This window comes from Phyllostomus hastatus, unplaced genomic scaffold (assembly GCF_019186645.2).
Source record: "Phyllostomus hastatus isolate PE091 unplaced genomic scaffold, TTU_PhHast_1.1 phas_contig_1162, whole genome shotgun sequence".
NCBI lineage: Eukaryota > Metazoa > Chordata > Mammalia > Chiroptera > Phyllostomidae > Phyllostomus > Phyllostomus hastatus.
Window position 1 is genome coordinate 990,644 of NW_025333537.1, and position 20,272 is coordinate 1,010,915.

At 51.1% G+C, this 20,272-nt stretch overlaps 1 protein-coding gene across 2 annotated transcripts in view; it reads right to left on the reverse strand.

The window, feature by feature from the left end:
• The window catches only part of MYO18B (myosin XVIIIB), a 225,154-nt gene that overhangs the window by 85,555 nt on the left and 119,327 nt on the right, over nucleotides 1-20,272 (reverse strand). For both annotated transcript variants that reach the window (XM_045843131.1, XM_045843139.1), the window contains exons 32-34: nucleotides 17,479-17,589; nucleotides 13,093-13,197; nucleotides 3,076-3,228 (exon numbers count right to left, since the gene is read on the reverse strand). In XM_045843131.1, coding sequence (XP_045699087.1) covers nucleotides 3,076-3,228; nucleotides 13,093-13,197; nucleotides 17,479-17,589 — 369 coding nt within the window. The remainder of the gene's footprint in view (nucleotides 1-3,075; nucleotides 3,229-13,092; nucleotides 13,198-17,478; nucleotides 17,590-20,272) is intronic.

Sequence of the window (20,272 nt, forward strand, 5' to 3'; positions counted from 1 at the left end):
TACTTCCTCTCCTACCTGAATTGAGGTGTGGGTATTTCTATGTGTTTGTATCACTGTTTGCTTGTCTTCCTTTCCATCAGATGTAGGTTTCATGAGGGAGGGTACCACACCTGTCTTACCTGCCATTATGTACCTAGATTTATCACCTCACCTGACACAGAGTAAGTAGGTGCTATAGGGTGGATGGATGAATGAATTAATGAATGAATGAATGAATGAAAGAAAATGTTCAGCACCATTCCCAGCACTTGAGATGCAGCCAGCGGCAAACTTGGCTTCCTCTCCCTTCCCCCTCCTGTCTGCTCTCCCTGCCTCTGTCCCTGGAGCCTTCAGGTAAAGGACAAATGCCATCCACCGGAGAGGAGACGCAGCAGTGCCCAATGTCAGCATCACTTTATTTGATTAGCTCCGACTCCGGCATCCGGGACACGTGTGCTGGGAGACAAAGCAACTGTACCCTGACCTCTGGTCCACGCAATCCCATCCTTATAACAATTTCCATGACAACAGCAGCAGAAAGCCAAGGCTGTGGATTCCCTTTGATAGGAGCCGGATGCAGAGACTGGGAAGAAGGACTTTCAGAAGAATGAAGCTCTTTGATTCAGCTCAAGGCGCCTTCATTAAATACCACTATTTTCCAAAAACACACACTTTAACCCAGCAGAGGGAGATTGCTCATGAATACTAAACAAAGAAAAGGGAAGAGAAACAAAACCACCACGGCTCCTTTCCTGAAACATTCACCTGTGGGGAGGGGGAGGGGGAGGGGAGGCCTGGGCCGTGTGGCAGAGGGAATATTTCGGTGGGAGGCGGGCAGAGCACACGGGCCCAGCTAAGGAGACTGCGTGAGCCCTGGGCGTCCCGCCCTGTCTGAGAGCATAGGTATCCCTGTGCACCTGCGGCAAACCGGCGGGGTCAGGGACCTGGTTGGCCAGACAGACAGAACAGTGACCACCGGTCCTGGTTTGCCTGGGGCTGAGGGCTTGCCCAGGACACAGAACTGCAACCAGGATGGTCTGGACCAGCCGGGACCGGTGGCCCCCCTAGATGAGGGTGCCCTCCCTAGAAGAGGGTGCCCTGATTAAGGAAACTGCCAGGAGTCATAGAATCATCGAGAGAGAAGAGCCTTGACGTGCCTTCTGGTTTGACAGCGCTGCACATCTGGGCTCTTCTTTCCAAAACCGCATAAACCTGGTGGGATCGTGAGAGAAACAACAGGCAATGTCCCCCAGCTTGGAGGACATCCTACAGGATGCCTGGCTGGGGCTCCTCGAAACCGTCAAGATGATGAAAAACAAGGTAAGACTACAAAACTGCTCCGGACCAGAGGAGACCAGCCCAGCATGACAACTAAATGCCATGCAGTACACTGGGCGGGGATCTGCGAAGGAAAAAGGCGTTAGTGGACAGACTGGCCCCATCTGAATCAAGCCAGGGATTTGTTTTTTTAAAGAAAAGCTTTCCTATTTTAGTTAATAATCTCTATCGGAAATCATTCCTTTTACAGACGGAAAACTTGCCCCAGAGGCAGGAGCAGTGGAAGCTCTAGATCCTGTTTCTAGAGCCTGGAGCTAGACTCTGCTGCCTCCCGCTGCCTTTCTGGGGATTTGCTGACAGGAGCTTCTCCAGAGGGAAGAGGGAAGAGCACTGGGTTTGGTCACAAACATGGTTTCATGGCCTGGCTGTACCTTTAAGTGGCTGTGTGACCTCGGGCAAATCCCTCGCCCTCTCTGTTCCCTGGTTTCCTCATTTGTCAAAGGGGGTGGAAGAGTCCATTGAACTCAACAGGAAGGCATTTTTATTCAGTAACACGGGCATCGTCAGACATGAATAAAAGAGAGTCCTGCCCCAGGAAGAGCACAGGTTTGCTCAGGAGTCAGTCCAAAGCATACAGACTACCAGCTGAGTTTCTGAGGACAACCTGTGGAGACAGAAAAGCCGCTGGCCACATGACAGAGGGCCAGAGGAGGAGGAGAGGGGGATGGCGCCGCTCTGAGAAGGCGAGGTGGTGAAGGTGCAAGGTGGTGAAGGGAGATGGAAATGCCCTGCCTCCCCACAGGCCGGCACTCAGCGCCGGTCTGTCAGAGGGAGGTGTGACTTAGGGGTAACGCGAACTGCAAGGGCGCAGTGCCTGAGCCTCCCACACCCTGAGGCCTGGTCACACCGTTCCTCCCCAGGACCTCTCCCCCTCAAAGGCTCCCACCTCCCTGTGGGAGCTGACCCACTGCACCTCTCAGCACCTGCCGCCCTGGACCACACTGCCTGCACCTGGCGCAGACCACACCAGTACGTGCCAGCTGCCCTCCACTCCCACCTGGCTGCGCCTCCATCGGCCCCCAGACTCACTGCTCCAGACCTCCTCAAAGACAGCCGGGAATGGTGGGGCCGTAAGACCCGGGTTCAAATCCTGCCTCTGCCACTTTCTAGCTGTGTGACTGTGGGAGGGTTACCTCGCTGTGAAAAGGAGATGATGATCCTCATCTCCCTCAGCTCTCCTGAGAACTCAGTGCGGCACCCTGAATAGGCGGCAGCGGTGACCAACATCATTTTATGATCGAGATCAGTGGCATTCTAATAGGCAGTAAAATAGCTACCATTTGTTATTGTTGGCAGAAATAGGCTTTGCGTTATTAGCACTATTACCATCAGTTTCATACCCAGCCCTGGTAGTCAATGTACACATGCATGCATGTAAAAATATACACACCTATGAATGCACGCTCCCACATATGTACAAACCCACACACCTACAAACGCACGCTCCTACATACGTAACAAACGCAGGCACGCACAAAGGCACGCATGTACTGCACTCAGCCATTCTGCCCGAGGGCTCCGATCAGCCCAGGCCCTCGGGTGCATCCTGTCTCAGTGCCGAAGAAGGGAGCGAGACTCCTCAGTCATTCATAAGCCCCTCCTCCTCATCTCCCACCTCCAGGTGACCCACCAGCCTCAGCGACGCCCCCCACCTCAGGTCAGCACGGCGGCCACGCCCGTCCCTGGGAGGCAGATCCACCCCCCTCCGTGGTTGCAGCACTTCCGCAGCCCGGCTCTGAGGGGCCCCGAGACACCCACCTGGCTGTGCACTTTCTCCAGCTCCTCCTTGCTGACCGACGTCTTGCCGTCTTCCATGGTCCCCAGAAGGAGCTGCACATCTGACAGCAGCGCGTGAGTCCTCCTCAGGTCCCTCCGGAGACGCTTCTCCACGTCAAAGTCCCGATGGCCGATCTGGAAGCCAAGGGGGGGCACTCGTGAGCGAAGACAGCAAAGCAGTGGCCAGGGTCCAAGTTCTCTGGGTTCAAATCCCACTAATGCTTCTTACTGTATGACCTTGAACGAGACCCTTTCCTCCCTGAGGCTCCGTTTCCTCAACTACAGAGAGGTCTTACGAAGAGGTGAGCACATTCCTTCCCCCCAGAATTCTGAATCTACAGGTTCTGCACTGCAGGTGGACAGCTGTCGAGTGGCTTCTGAGGAAGCCACATACTAAACTTGGCACCAGGAGGGTGACAACTGCCAGCACCCAACAATGCAGACAGACACAACCAGGGAGACACAGTGATGCAGGGGCTCACCACGAAACCCCGACAGACTGCGGTCGCCCCTGCAAACAGAGCACTCCCTTTACACTGAGTTACACTAACTTTACTCTGAAAGAAACTAAAGCACCCTTCTCTCCAGGGGGCCGGAGGAAAGAGCACGGCACCATCTGTCAGAGGGGGAGCGTGGAAGAAAGGGAGGCACAGAGCCTCACCCCTGGGGGTCGGTGTCCACACACCTGGACGTGTGTGTCCCCAGGCCGAGCACGGCAGTTTCCTACCGTGCTCAGAACGCTCTGGGATATTCTAGGAGAATGCGGTGGCCCAGACTCTAAACCCTGCTCACCGCCTGCTAGCAGTAGGCGTGCTGGCCGAATTATGTCATCTGTCTGAAGGCCCGAGTTCCCTGGTCTATGGAAGAAGAGGTTAAAAAAACCTGTGTTCTCCAGGAGGAGATGAGACAAAAAGCAGACGTGACAATGGATCAGAAAGCACTTTGTGTGCTGCCAGGTGCTTCACAAACACAAAGGACTGTGGGTATCGTCTGATGACCTGACTATACTCCTTTAGGTTGTGCATTGCTAGTTCCCTGTCACCAGTTCCGAATACAGCCTCTTTGTTCTCAGATGCATTGCTTTGTTAAGTTATAAACGCTGGAGGTTGTATATACATAATGTAATATCATATATAATATGTTAGACATATATATTCATATTGCCACCTGCTGAGCTGGGGACTGGGCATTGTGCCAGCCCCTTTGTCACATGCCATTACATTTAACTCCTGTGACAATCACTTAACAATAGACATTATTATTATTATTGCCTTTATACAATGGTAATAGCTTACACTTATGGAGGGCTAAGTGTCAGACACTGTTCTAAATCCTTTATGGATATTAGCACGTTTAGCCCTCGTAATGAAGCTCTGAGGTGTGCAGCACCGAGTCCCGTTGTGCAGACGAGGAGACTGAAGCTCACGGACGGGCGGTAGTCTGCCCGAGGTCACCCGGCTAGCAACAAGTGGCAGAGGCAGGACAGGAACCAACTTTCCTGACCGCGAAACGGTCACTGTAGTGAAACGGGCGTTGAGAGAGGTAGGCTTTGCTCTTCACCTTGAAGAAAAGTGTGTGGGAAGCACAGAGGAGCGTGGCTCAGCTCAGGTCCCATGGGACTGGGGAGCGCCTGAGATAAGTGGGACCTCGCCAGGTGTGGTCCAGGAAGGGCGCCGGGGAGCAGGCGCTGCGTGCGCGCAGACAGAGGGCTGAGGGAGTCGTGTGTGTTCCATCCTGGGTGATGAGCATGAGGGTACACCGCATGCAAGTGGGGCGGGGCACAGAAGGAGAGAAGCTACCTGAGGCCCGGGCATGTCTGGTGAGCCGAGGGGGCTCTTAAGTGCGTGCGGTCGTGGGGAAACAGAAGTACAGCCGACAAAACTGGTATCGAAAGGGTCAGTGACCCACCCGCCCGAGTCATGCCGTGGCTGTGCAGGGATTCGAACCCAGGCAGCTCAGCATCAGCATGCAAGTCTCTGACCCCTGTGCCGCAGTGTCTCCCGGAACCGGAACCCCAGTCTACGCACTGAGCCCAGGTTCTTCACCATGGTTCCATGCAGGCAGCGTGCTTGGCATCTTTCTTATCTTTGTGTCTGTTATTGCTCTGCACACATCCTGAAGTGCCTTTAATTCCCCTGAGCAGCAGCTTAGCATCAGGTACGTTCCCCAACATCCGCCCTGCCCACGCAGCGGGGACGGCTCGGGTTCTACCTTCTTCTCCGCCAGAAACACCCTGAGACCACTGCCGCCACCTCTTCTCCAGAGGAACCACTGCAGACAGAACTCCAACAAAATCTGAGGCTGAGCCATTCCCGCCCCCCCCTTCACAAGGAGCTGCTAAGGGGGCGGGGGGGCGGGTAGGGCTCATTAGGTTAATGGGAAATAAATGTCCTTCTGCAAGTTCACGTTTGACAGCACAAAGATTCAAATGTAGATAAAACTGGTGAATAATTAACCAATACATCTAAATAATGCTCACTGTTGTGGGAAGCTACAGTTCAACCTCAATTGCTTCACCATTCATTCATCATAAAGGCAGACGGGAGCAGTTGTTACATGTCTGCGGTCAAACATCTCTGTGAGCACTTTAGAAACAGGATCTGGAAAGGCTGTGAGGGGTCATCAAGCGGCTTTACAGAGAGAGGGAAACTGAGGTTTGGAGAGAGCATGAGCATGGCTGAGGGTCACACAGCAAATTCACGGTGGGGCTGGACTGACCTAGAACATTATGAAAAACGATGGCCCACAAAAGACGCTTCCAGCTAACTAGATCTTAATCACTTTTAAGCAGTACGGTGTTCAATTTTAAAAACACAGGCTTTCCAATGATATGCCCCTCATTTCAAATCCACCTGGGCCACTAGCAAGCTGTATGATCTCGGGCAACCTGCTTTACCTTGTGAGCGTCCTGTCTTTCATTTACATGGGGAACGAATAATTCCAATCCCACAGCATTGTTGTGAAAATTAAAGTGGTTTAGGGGGGAAAATCACAATTTAGGACTTATCTTAAAATGTACGGTGACTACCAAAAGAACAGAAATACGATTTGTAGCTTTAGAACCAGCAGCAGGGCCAGAGTGATCGGGGACTCCGGTATCGATCTATCCAGAAGCCGGAAACGGCCGGCAAAGAGCAAAGGGAGGGACAGTGAACACACAGATACTAAACACAAAAGGACAGAAATAAATTCAAATGTATCCGTCACTGTAATATATGTAAATAAATTGTGCCATGAGAAGTTAGAGACTAAAACTGGATTAAAAAGTACCCAGCTGTTTAAAGGAAATACACACACCTCACACACTTAAAAAGGTTAAAAGTGACAGAATTTAAAAATCTTGGAGGCAAACTAAAAGAAATCAAGCAGAATAAAATAAGACAGAAATCATTTATCAAGCAAGGAGAAACAACGTATGATAATCAGATTAAAAATCTGTAATCTGCCCAGGAAAGAAAACAGTAACAGACTTAGATGCAGCTAAAAATATAACCTCAAAATATATAAAAGGAAAGCTAAAACAGAATTGTAAGCAAAACTTGATAAAACCACAGTCATAGGGGCACTATAAGAGGATTCTCCCAGAAACAGATTAAACTAATCAAACTGAAGTTAATAGAAGTGATTTTCAAATATTCATATTTTTAACATTTTTGATGATTTATGCTTTTATATTTGAGTATAACATTTAACTTACAAGGTTAACAAGCTGCATCTATTTGCCATGGACAGAACCCTATGCTTCAAAAATAACTAGATTCTTTTCTTGTAAATAATTTATTAAACTTGACCATGAACTGAGAAGCAAAGAGACCTCAACAAAGAATAAATGTCAGGCATCCTATCAGGTTATGGGTCCAAAGTGACACTAAACTAAAAATCAACAGTAAAAAGTCGGTCCAGATAATCCCAAATATTAATAAACTTAAAATTCAATTTCTAAATAACTGACAGGTTGAAGGAAGAAGTCACAAAGGACAGGACGAAATGTTTAGTGTGTAAGGATGAAATGAAAGCAACTCAAGATAAACATATTATCTTAAATGCACTTTAAAAAACATTTTAAGTAGAACAGCAATGTTGAAACTTTCAACATCAAAATTCAATAAGTAAGAGGATACCATCTGAGTTTATGCTGATTAGGATTTCGGGATGGTAATCCAATGGCCACCCTACTTCCTGAAAGACAGTGGGCCCAAACAGGCTTCCAAGTAAGTTATATCAAACTTACAAGAACTACATAATCCAAATTTTATAAAACTCACTTCAGACATAATTGCAAGCCCATTTGACGAGGTTAGTACAACACTGGACAAAGACAGTATAAGAAAATAAAATTCCAAACCAATCTTACTTATGAGCCTCTTTTCAAAAATCCTGAAAAATGTTAGCAATTCGAAAGAACAATGGATTTTAAAAACCTATGACTAAGAAAGGTTTATCTGGGAAATCTAACAGGGTACACTGTAGTATCCAAGATACAATATATTACACATTAATGGATAAATGAGATAAGTGATAGGATTATCAACAATTGTAGGGAAAAAATCTGCCAATATTCAACAACTACACATTTTTTAACTATTAGAAAACCACAAGCAGAAGAAGACTGATTTAACCTGATTAGATTTACTTATCAAATACACACTGTAAATGTCATGTAAGTGATGACATTTTAGAAGCATCTCCATACAGGGTAGGAAAGGAAAGGAAGTCACTGTCTTCTCTACCAGTCACTCTTACACTGGAGGCCCAAGCCAATGTAATAAGGTAAGAAAAAAGAAAGAAGAGGTCTAAAAACTGGAGAGGAAGAGGCAAAGCTATTCTTATTTTCAAATGGCAAGACTATCTAGATAGAAAATCTGAAGGAATCTACAGACCAAATATGAAAAAAAATAGGAGTCAGCAAGATTGCTGGATACAAGATTAACACTACAATCACGGTAGTCTCATGTGCCACAATAACTAACTGAAACCAGCCCTGGCTGGTGTGGCTTAGTGAACTGAGCACCAGCTTGAGAGCCACAGGGTCACTGGTTCAATTCCTAGTCAGGGCACATGCCTGGGTTGTGGGGTCAGGTCCCCAGTAGGGGCAATAAGGGGCAATCACACACTGATGTTTCTCTCCCTCTCTTTCTCCTTTCCTTCCCCTCTGTCTAAAAGTAAAATAAATAAAATCTTTAACTAACTGAAGCCTATAGATGACATAAAAATATTCTATTCATAATAGCCACAGAAACTACAAGATTCCTAGAAATAAATCTAACAACAATGTTCAAGACATATATAAAATATATTTTTAAAATATTTATAATTACAAAAATATTATTTTGTAATAAAATATGTTAAGAAAGCCATAAATATGTGTAGCTATATTGCATGCACAAGAATGTAATGCTCCAATATAAAAAATGTCAATTCTTCTCAACTAACTTGCAAACCAATGCTTCTGCAAATTACAAAAGGCCTTGTTATGAAAACTTCATAAGATCAAAAGATCAAGAAGAGATAAATAAGACAAGCACCTAATTACCTACCAGGCTCGATGGGATGAGGGCTCAGGAAAGGAACAATGGCCTCTGCCAGCACGTCTGTCTGGAAAAAAACTGTCCCTCCAGCTATTGCCCTGATGCCAGGCAATTCATCTCCTCCCCACATGTCCCTGGTGCCTGTCAAGCTGCTGCCCCAGTGCTGGAGCTCAGAGCAAGTGAGTCCGAGAAAACTTTCCTGGGTCCCCAAAACTGTTCTAGGCACGGGAATGATGAAGATGAGGACAGCCCAATCCCCACCGCCACAAGCTTCCAGCCTTATAGAGTGGTCCTTCGGAACACCCGGGCATCAACATCAAGTTTGCCATTGTAGATGTTTGTCTGAAATTCACGAAAGAGGTGACATGAAAGACTCTGGGTTTCCACAGGTGAATAAGCTTCGACTCCCTACCCTGAAGGATCTCCTAACCTGGCTGCAGAATCTAAAATGCCATCTTGAAGCCAAGACTCCTAAGAAATGGGCGTTCCTCCAGCCTGCGGTACGTGCCCTGAGTCAGGGGCTGTTACGTGGTGCTGTGTCCAGCAGGAAGAAAACAGATGCCGAGGAGCCAAGAAGTGGAAGCAGGACTGGCTCCACTCCCTGTCACTCCTGGTGACCCTTTGGAGGACTCCGTGTTCCCCATCCCTGCCACTCTGGGCTCTGCGGGGCTGGAGGGGCTCATTAGGGATGCACTCCTGCCAGTGGATGCAGTAAACTACGAACTATGGCTGCTGCCTGGGCACCCTGGATCCCTGTGTCCAGGGTCCAGCAGGCAGAGGTCCTTATCCCTGATCAGCAAGTGGAGGCAGGGCTCCTAATACACAATGAGGCCAGGGAGGAATATGGGTAGCACTCGGGTGACTCACGCAGTGCCTCTGGCACTCTGTTCTTGAGCCATGGCCTTGAATGGAGCAGCAATCCCAACCTCACGCCCCTCAGAATGGAGCTGCCCCCTGAACCTGTGCCCAGAGGTAAATCTGTGTGGCACTGGGTGGACCACGCGCCCACGGACAGGAATGCCGTTCGAATGTCCCTTTAAGAACTTAGTGATCAGCCTCGAAGGGAGCAGGTACCTGACAGCCCCGGGAGGCAGCGCCTTTAGGATCTGCTACAGTGTTTGAGCTGAGGCCACGCTTTTCCCCAGCGGTGCCCAGCCAATGACTGGGCGCAGTGAGGATCTGCCCAATGTCCTCACGTCTGGGAATGGCATGACCCAGCACCTACCTGTGGGGTTCCAACAGGAGCAGCCACGCTCCTGGGTATCCTGGCCCCCTCAGCCGAGGGGGGCTGCTTTAAGGGGGGCTGTGCCTGACCCGAGCTCGGCCACCGCTCGTCTTCCCCTTGGGTTTTTATTTTTAACTATAGGTGAGAGGAGACTCTCTCCAGTAGAGGAATGTGCAGGAAATAGACTCGGGGGTTGCTGGCTGGTGGCCGCGTGAGGAAGCCCTTGTGCCGTGAGCGAGAATGAAGTTCCACAGAAGCACAGGGACAGGGAGGGCCTGCAGCATTCAACTCCTTGATGTCCAGCCATACCCAGCATTCCTAGGGTTCTCCTTCTACTGAGTAAGATAGTCTAGTATGTTTCCAATACATATTCTAATAAAACAAAGAACAGATAAGACAATTTTAAAGATGAGCAAGGGGACCTGTCTTGCACATTATTAAGACCACGTGGTGCAGGACTAGACAAATAAGCCAATTTAATAGAATGGGTAGCCCATAAACACATCCATGGAAATTATAGAAAAAATTATTTATGGAACAGTTATCTATTTCAGGAAAAAATAGATTCCTGCCTCACACTACATACCAAAATAAAATCTAGGTACATTAAAGACAAAAACAAAACAAACTTTAGAACTTAAAAAAATAATAGTAAAATCTATTTATAAACTCAGAAAAGATATCTTAGGACATAAAAGCACAAACCACACAAAGTGACTGATGACTATGACTATTTAGAAAACACTTTTTCTTAAGTGAGGAGCATCATAAAGTGAAATGATCTTCCATCAAGTAGGAGACTGCAACGTACATAACGAAAAGTGGACGAGCATCTTAAGGAAGGGGCACGAATGACCCACAGATGAAAAGGAGGAGGCAAAGGACGGAGCAGGCCACTGACACTGGAGAAAACCGTGACAAACGCGAACAGCGCACAGCTTCCCCAGCAATGAGGACCGAGGGGACGGCGGCACAGCTGACCGCTCGGTGACCGATGAACATACTGAAAATACCTGACAGCGCCGTGTGTCAGTGGGGACGTGGGGAAGCAAAAATACAAAACGAAACAAAAGCCGATCCTGCTGGTGACAGCGTGAACTGTCACAGTCACTTTGGGGAACGGTTCGGGCCATATCTAATCATTCCAGAATAGTATCGCCCTCGGAGCCGGCAATTCCTCTGCAAGCCACAGACCCGGGGGACGGTGGTGGCGTGCACAGTGAGAAGTGGATGAGAATCCGCACGGCGAGTCTGTGTCTGAGAGTGGGAGCGACAAAATATTCCCCGGGAGATGAGCGGAATTTAAAAACATGTCTGTTGCATGGCAGTTAAAGTGAAGGAAGGAGGGCTACATGTATTATCGCTGCCCAACCTCAAACACACGGTGTGGAGGGGAGCAAAGGAAAGCACAGAATCCTATGGGCTGGATGTCCCCAAAGTCTAAACACCCATGCGGTGGAATTCACTCTCCAACCCCAGGAGGGTGGTGTCCTCTGAAAGGGAGGGAGGGAGGGAGGGAGGGAGGCAGGAGGGAGAGAGGGGAGGGAGATTAGGGATGCAAACCAAGGGGCCACCTACTGGTTTCAAAATGGTTTGTTTCCTTAAAAATATCTGAATCAAATACGAGCAAAATGTTCACTCATGCACAAACCCTGGGTGCTTGACGCATAGGCATCAATTACGGTACCCATTGTACTTTGCCACGTGTTCGGCAAATGTCTTAACACTTAAACACATTTAAAATGATCAGATGTGATCGTTTACTGAAAGGCTCCAGCTTGCTAACACAAAATGGGCATTTTTTTTTAAATGGAAAGTTCCCTTGCCTTTGCTCTTCAAACTTCTTTTCTTTGACCAATATTTATAAAAAGCCCTCCGGTGCTGGATTACCTGCTTTGTGCCCTCACACGGACTACGCGGAATGGAAGGCAAGCTTCCCCAACGATCCCGGCACCACCCACTGATGCAAAGAGTGGGGAACCCCAGCAGCTCTGAACGCAGGGGCCCCGGTTCTGCTCAGCTGAGGAACCCGACAAGCCAGAGAAGAGGACCCTGGAGCCGTCCTGGGGACTCGCGCTGCCTCCCACTCTCACTCCTGCTGCCACGGTGGTCCTTTTCCAGGCTTCTGTCATTCAATCCACTTTTTTTCAAATACGCAATGAGCACCCATTTGTCCAGGCTCTGGCTGCTCTAGATGCCCGCTGGAGGCGGCCCCCACTCCTTTGTGAATGAACAAATGACTGGGGGAAGGCAATTGATGGCCAGATCGTTACTAATGAAAACGACAATGAGTGCATTTTTAGGCAAATGCATGAAAATACAGCCCTAGACCACATGAACAGAAACTGTAGACCCCACGGGAGTCTCTCTGCAATGCTGGGGTTTCCTGTAGCAGCAGCCCAGGCAGAGGAAGGAATATTTGGGGGATGGAGGAGCAATTCCCCCCAACCCTGGAATCAGGAGCTGGCCCTGGGCTGCGCTGGCTGCTGTACTGACAGCCGCGGCTCTCTGTAAAGATGAGGGGGTTTGATTTTGTCTTCCGTGGACATCTGGCAGTGTCTGTAGGCATTTCTGGTTGTCACAGCTAGGAGGGGTGCCACTGGCATCTACGGTGAGGCCCAGGATGCTGCTCAACTCCCCACCACGCACGGGGCAGCCCCCGCCACAAAGAACGAGGGCCCGAGAAGGTCCACAGCACTGCGGACGAGAGCTCTAATACACAGTGATCGCAACGACCCCGCGGAGCCTGTTCTCCGGAAGCTCTGGCAGCCAACTAGCTTCCCTGAAGCGGGGCAGCCAGGAGGTCCCCTGGCGGGTTTAAAGCTGCCTTTGCCTGACGCTGAGCCTGGCTGCCTCCAGCAAGAGTCTAGTTTTCCTGAGAAGCCAGCCATGAGCACGGGGGGGCCATTCGCATCACCCCTTTCCAGCGAGGGCTCTCTGCACTCCCACCCCTGCAGCTGCCGCAGACTCAGCGACCTCGTCTGCCACTCTGCCTGGCCCGTGCTCTTTACTCTCCTGGGTTCCTCTGAGCACGCTGCTCTGTGTGGACCCCGGGAGGTCTGCTCTGGAGAGCCGGTGAGTGTGGGCAGGGACAGAGCTGGTGGAGAAGAGGTCCCTGGGAGAAGCAGGCGGGGGCCTGGCCTGTCTGAGACCCCTCCAGCCGGCCTCCCCAGGCACCCACCTCTCTGACAGGACCCGAGACAGGGCATGTCTTCTCCCAAACATCGGCGGGCGTCTCCGCCTTACCTGATCACACAGCGTTCCGATCAAGCCTTCCAAATCCTGCTTCTCGTGGAGGACCATCTGCTTCTCCTCGTATTCTTGCTCCAGCTGCATTTCCAGCTGGCGGAGCTGCGGGCACAAAGGGAAGGTTCACGCAAGGATAAATGGGCTCCATCCGGACAGATCCCACCAGGCCGGGACCCTCCACAGGAGGGGGGGCGGGTGTGGAGTTCAAGGCCCTGTACCCGGTTCCACAAACGCCGCCCTAAGGGTCAAAGGCAGGGGTCTCTGTTGAAGAGCTCAGGGGCTGAAAAGCTTGGGAGCCGGACAACTACAAGGAGAGCTGGTCAATTATGGGGAGCCCCTACCATTCACTGTGCAGGCCCGTCCCCCAGTTCCCTCCCCATTCCCTAACAGGTGTCTCCTTCCAAGGGCTTCACCTCGCTGGGATATTTGAAAGTCTTGGCGCTCTGATTTCGTTTTTCAGGCTCTGCACAACACCATGCCCACCCAACCCATGAACGTGCACCCACTTCCTTATTAAATATGCAAATCCACTAAGATGCAGTAAAAAAAGTTGCATTTCCAATTATTTGGGGTTACAGACTGCATGTCTGTGCTGCCCCCCAAAATCCACCTGTTGGGGTCCCTCCTGGTGCAATGGTGTTTGGAGGTGTGGCCTTGGGCAGTAATTAGGCTTAGATGATGACATCATGAGGGCACCCCCCATAATGGGATGCGCACCCTTATAAGAAGAGACACCACAGAGCTTGTCCCTCCACACCTAAAACAAGGCAGGGGTTGTCTGTAAGCCAGGAACAGAGCCCTCACCAGACACCTTGGCCTTGGACTTCCCAGCCTCCAGAACTGCGAGAAAGACACGTCTCTGACATTCTGTTACAGCAGCCAGAACTGACAAAGACATTTGTCTACAGGGAACTCATTTAATTCTCGCTTGGCTCTGACTTCTCAGCAGTCGCCCCGCAGAGCCAGGCATCCCCGCTGGGTGAACACCCCGCCAGCCTCCGTGCTTCGTGCTGCCTCACCCCTTCACCCTCCTCTGTTCCTGCGGCTTCAGGGACCCCATTTCACAGACGGACAAACTGAGTCAGAGGCACTGCACCCTCCCGAGTCCATCTTTGCTAAGAATGGTTAGCTACTGGTCTCCTGGCCCCGCCCTACAGCCACTCCAGGCAGCAACGCCCCCACCACCCCACATCCCCCCTGCCCCGGCTGCTAGCAATCGATTTCCTGCCGCGGTGACAGACAGCAGGAGCAGTAACTGGATGAGAAGTCAATGTTCGCATCTGTCAGGAGGAGAAAAACACCTTTCCTGACCTCACTCTCTTCTTTATAAATCTGTCCAAGGCAAAGCCTGCGAAGGTCCAGGTCAAACCTCCAGCGCACTGGGGCCCCGGCCCAGGGCCCTCCCCTGCTCTGAGGCGCCCCTGAAATGCGCCAGAGATGGTGCTGCCTTCACTTGAGGGCAGATGGGCAGGGGCAGAGGGCTTCCGTCTCCTGACCTACAGCGGGGAAAGTCACAGACTGACAGTCGCTTAGGCAGAAAGCAAGCTCACGTCAAAAGTTTCTTTTACGAGAAGTGTAAGGCCCTCGGCTCACATCTGCTTTCAGGATGAAGGCGGGAACACAGCTAAAACAATTTTTGAAAAATATACAAAATAAGGAGAACTACACAGCAAGCAAGGCCGAGTTTTCTGGAGTGTGTCCTGCAGATATCCCCACGCGCTGTTCACAGGGGTGATGTGGGGGAGGGGAGGAGGGGGCAGGGAGCCCCTGCTGGAGTAAGCACGGGAGCCACTCAGCGTGCGGATTCTTCGGTGCGGGACTCGTCAGAGCCTTCGACAGGTCACAGTGCAGGAAGTGCCAAGCACCGCCCAAGGTCGACTGTTACCGAGTGCTTCCTAAACGGCCTTTCGTAGTTCAAACATTTGCAAAATAAAAATTATCTTGTGTCTTGGTTAATAGTCTGGGCTTTGGAGTTAGACAGACCTAAGTTCAAGTCCTAGCCCAGCTACGTCCCAGCCAGGGAGCCTCAGGCGTGTCACTTCGCCCACAGAAACAGAGTCCTCGTGAGGGTTCATTAAGCTGATAGACAGTAAGAACCCAGCCAGGTGCATGGCACCCGGTGGGCGTTCAAGGTTGCCATTCGTTTCTCCCAAATACGCAATGATGGGAAATAGGCAGAAACGGGCCGCTTGCTGATAACGCGCAGCCCTTCACAGGTTTCAAGACCCTCCCCATTCACTGACTGCCTCCTCCTCACAGCAGCAGAGGGAAGGCAGAACAAGGTCTATCCTTCCTCCCATCTCACAGATGAGAAAACAGAGTCCCAGGAGTGACGAGTCATACTCCAGGGCACACGGGTCTGGCTGAGCCCAAATCATTGATTTTTTTCTTTCCAGCCCAGGGAGTTCTGGGGGTAGCAGGCTGGGCCCCCCGGGATGGCCACGGAACCTGAGGAGGAGGAAGGGCAGAGGCTCAGAGGGGCCAGTTCGTAAACACTCCCCTGGAGTGACGACAGGGGGGCAAAGCAGCCCGATCTGTCCGGGGACATGCTCAGCTGGGTTCCTGCCTCCTGTGCAAGTCGTGACAGTCACCAAGGCCCCTCCTGTCCTGCCCAGGACGCTGCTCTGCGGCGGGCTCTGCAGCTCCTGCCCCGCCTTCTCCTGATGGATTAATCATGGCCAAGGGCAAGTCAGCCACTAAGCTGGTTCCCCGGCTCCTCTCGGAGGCCCCGCTGCCTGGAAATCCAGTGTTGCTCTTCCATCTCCAACACACAAGGATTCCATTTCACAGCTCTGCACGGTGGCTCCACCCTGTGATCTCCGAGGATCTTCACCGTCACCCTGAAAAGTGGCCATTATTGTCCCCTTTGTCAGATGAGGAAAGTGAGGCTTGTGAGCAGGATATGGAGCTGGGACTTGGTCTGAGCCTCTGGGACTCTGAATGAAGCGGCACCACTGGTGTTCTTGGGCATCTCACGAACTGGCCCTCAGTGACCGGAGCTGGACAGGGGGCCAGGGGCCCAGGAGCGTACAGGGGTTTCAGTTGGAGCTGAGGGTTTCAAATCACTTTCCCAACATCACACAGTTGTTATATTGAAAGGGCAAAGATTCAAATTGACAGTCTATAAACTTCGCCCTGGCTGGTGTGGCTCAGTGGAATAAGCGCCAGCCTTTGAACCAAAGGGTCACTGGTTCAATTCCCAGTCAGGGCACATGTCTGGGTTGCGGGCCAGGTCAGGTCCCCAGTAGGGGATGCATGAGAGACAACCACACATTGATGTTTCTCTCCCTTTCTCCCCCTCTCCCCTCTGTCTAAAATAAAGAACTAAAATCTTTTTTTAAAAAAAGTCTATAAACCCCAACGCTCAGACTCTCAACCCCTGCAGTCGAAAGGTCTCTGCAGAGAGCCTGTTAAGAAAGCCACTAAGAGGAGTCAACTTCAGAAAATGCTACTCAGCTCCTTTGTGGAGACCCGCAATGCACACAGGGCTGCGAGAGAGACCCGGGGAGAACCCAGGGCGACAAGCCGGCCGCGTAAGGCTTAACCCAAAGCTTTCTAGCAATTCCCCGTTCAGGGTCCATCTTCTGTTCGCATGAGGTGATGTGTCTATAAGGATATTTATCTCAGCCCCGGTGATAACAACAAGAAATCAGACACATCCTAAGTGTCCAACCACAGGAGAACCTGTGGAATAAATCAGAGCACATGCCTAAGGTGAATACTTTTAAGCCATTAAACCTGTAGGTTTATTTATTTACTGACATGGAAAGATCTGTATTTACTGACATGGAAAGGGGCCCAGGACACAGTGCTGAGGGAAGAGCAGGCTTCCCAACAACCTGACTCCATCTGGGTAGAACGCTAGCTCTGTGTGCGTGTGTGTGCGTGTGCGTGTGTGTGTGTGTGTACACTGAAAGAGAGAGATGAAAGAACCTTTACAAATAGTAATAGTAATAATGATGGTTTCCTTGGTGGTAAGACTGCAAGGGTTTATTGCTTTCTTGTGCACTGTTTGAGATGCCTGCGGAGAGCTTGGATAAAATTAAAGAAATTATTTGAGTTGCAAGGGAAATAGCCAGGACCTCTTCTTAAAAGGCACAAGTGTGTACCCAAGGCACCAGTCACATGGCATTTTGGGCTCTTGGCAGAAATCTTGGGGGTGATTATGCTGGACAGTTCCAGAGGCTTCTGGGAGTTTCTGGACTATAGCGAAGATAGGCAGTCCTGCTCCCGCGCCCTTGGAAGCACTTAACGGAACGAAGGTCTCAGGTGACTGCAGAAGGAGTGCGTCCCCAGCCCTGTATCCATCCCACTCTAAGGAAGAGGGCAGCAGGCCTGGGCCCGCCCGGTCCCAAGGGCGCAGCTGATTGGCTGCTTACGTACCCGCTTCTGGCAGGACTGGCGGATGTCTTCCAGCTCCTCCTCCTGGTCCTCACGGTCCTTCTGGTGCATCTGCTTCATCCGCTCTATCTCCAGCTCAAACCGCTGGCGGAGCTGGGGGTGGCAAGCACAGCCTGTGAGGGGGGCCCTCACCCACTCCCCTGGCCCCCCACGTCATGCTCAGTATTCCAGCTGCATCTTCCCTTTTGGGAGCGCACGGATGAAAGCCAAGGTACGCTGCCCAGGGCGGCCAGAAATAATAGTAGATAAACGGCCCGAAGGCTGCTTCTCTCACTTCCTGTGGTCGTAAGAGATGTCACTAATCCCACCCTTTCCTACTGAGTTACATGCAGCCTCAGAATCCTTCTCCACGCTCTCACGTGGATGAAACCTCTGTCATCCCTGGGGCAGACATCGGTGCTGGTTTTCGGATGGGTGGAGAGGTGAGTGGATGGACAGTAGGACAAAACTTGAGTGATGAAGACATGGAAGCCTGCAGAGGGGGATACGGGCCCGAGATGTCGCCTTGGACAATTGACTTTGTCTCTGATGGGTTAGTTTGCCTTCTCTGCAGGAAACCGCCATCCTAGGATGCTCTGGTGAGGGTTCAAGGAGACGGTCCCGGGAAAGCAGGGAGCCCAGGGCCTGGCACATGCATGTTACTGCCTCTTTCCCTGCTGTCTTCAAAACAGAAAGGACTTCCCAGCAGCATGGTATAACAGGAGCTGGGACGGACCCTCCAAAACTTGCTTAGAACAGGCAGAGAGCTGTGCATGACATTTAACCATGTGAGGCTGTGCCCTGACCAGTGTGGCTTGGTTGGGCATCGTCCCGCAAACCGAGAGGTTGTGGATTCTACCCCCATTCGGGCAGAGGCCTGAGGTGCAGGTTCAGGCCCCAGTCACGGTGCATACAAGAGGCAACTAACCATTCACTGGCCCTCTCTCACACCGATGTTTTTCTCCCTCTCATTCTCCCTCTCTTCCTTTCTCTCTAAAAACGAATAAAAACTTTCAAATAATTGTAAAAAGAATAAGTGAGGTTGTATCACAGATTTTGAAATCGAACGGGTCCCAGTTCTAGTTCAAGGTCTCACTGTCTCGAGCTGCATAAACGAGAGACCGACCCAAGCTCTTGCTTCTCAAAATTCTGTGGCACACACATCGGAATGACCTCATACACGTTTTAAATTTAAATTTCAGGGCTTCGCCCTAGACCTACCAAACCGGAGTTTCCAGGGGAGAGAGCCCACCAACCCGCACTTTCCAGCTTGCATTTATCTATGTTCTCTAACGCACTCGGTCCCCAGAGGAGCACGGTGGGTGTCACGGTGGGTGTCACGGTGGGTGACACCGTGGGAACTCTGACCACTGACCACACTGCCCCGGCACCTCCCGCCAAGCTTCCAGAAGGTTCCAGTGACCATCCTCAACAAGATAATTAAGTTGAGAAAAGACAATCTTGGTCTTTGAAAACGCTCGTGGATGCTATTCCCTGCGATGCAGGGCTGGGATAAAAAGGAGAAAGGACAGCGTGTGCCCCAGTTCTTATTACAGTTCTGGGCATAAAGTACGCTCCCTTTAAATGTCAGCCTCCTGCCTCGCCTTCTTTAACATGACAGAGGTTATGGGAAGATAATCCAAAATGAGGAGCTTAAGCAAGTAAATAAAGTATCTCTTCTTCATTTTTTTCCCTACCCACTTGGACACCCCTGACATCTGCAATACCATTTATGTCAAGCGTATATGAGCTCACATAAAACCCCCTGGAAAAAGTGCTATATTGTAATCAATAAATATCTCCGGGGTGCCTACGAGGGCGCGATGCGGGAGGAAGTTACGGGTGAGGCTGAAGATGAACGGCAGCGTTGAGTCAGCCTCGCCCCCCGGGGAAGGCGGGGATGGGCGGCGAGGAAGCTGCGCTGACTTTCGGGCCCCTGCGGTGGCAGTCCTGCGTGTCTGCTTGAACGCTGGGTCCCCTGGCGGCTTCTTACAGAGCTAACACAGGTTTTCAAAGGGCTTGTTTTATTTTATTTTATTTTTTTTTAGAGCGAGAGGAAGGGAGAGAGAGACATCCATGTGAGAGAGAACACGCATCTGCTGCCTCCTGCACGCATCCCAACCGGGGACCAAACCTGCAACGCAGGTACGCGCCCTGACCAAAGATCGAATCCGCAGCCTTTTGGTGCGCAGGAAGGTGCTCCGACCAACTGAGCCACCCGGCCAGGGCAAAGGGCTTGCTTTATTCTTGACTCTGGGCTGCTAGGCGATGCTGCGCCATCCCCATGCCCCTCAATGCCCCCCTCCTGCACGCACCTTCACAGATTTATGGGGTTGGGGGGATCCCAGGGGACTGACCAGGCACCGGTTTCACTGTACAGATGAGGGGACTGAAGTGAGAGGGGACAGGGAGCGTGGCTAAGGTCACGCAGGCAGTAGGCTGGCTGCCTTGAGGACTCCATCCGGTGGGAAGGTATCCCAGCCCCTTAACTGCCACACGACCGCCCTGCTCCAGGCCTTCACCCAGTCTGTTCCTCCCGCCTGGAATCCTCTTGGTCAGCCAACTTGGATTCATCCTTCAGCTTTCAGCTTTGGTAAATGTCCCTTCCTGCGGGGAGTCTTCCCTGATTGTTCTCCCAGCTGGGCTTCCAAGAGCGGCTCTGAAAGTTACCCTTTCCATAACACTCAGCGTGGCTGTAAACTGTGGGAGGCCAAGTCCGGCTTGTCTGCAGCTTCATCCTTAGCAACTGCAGGGCGCATGCCGCAGAGTGGCTGCTTAATAAATAGCGGCCGACTGA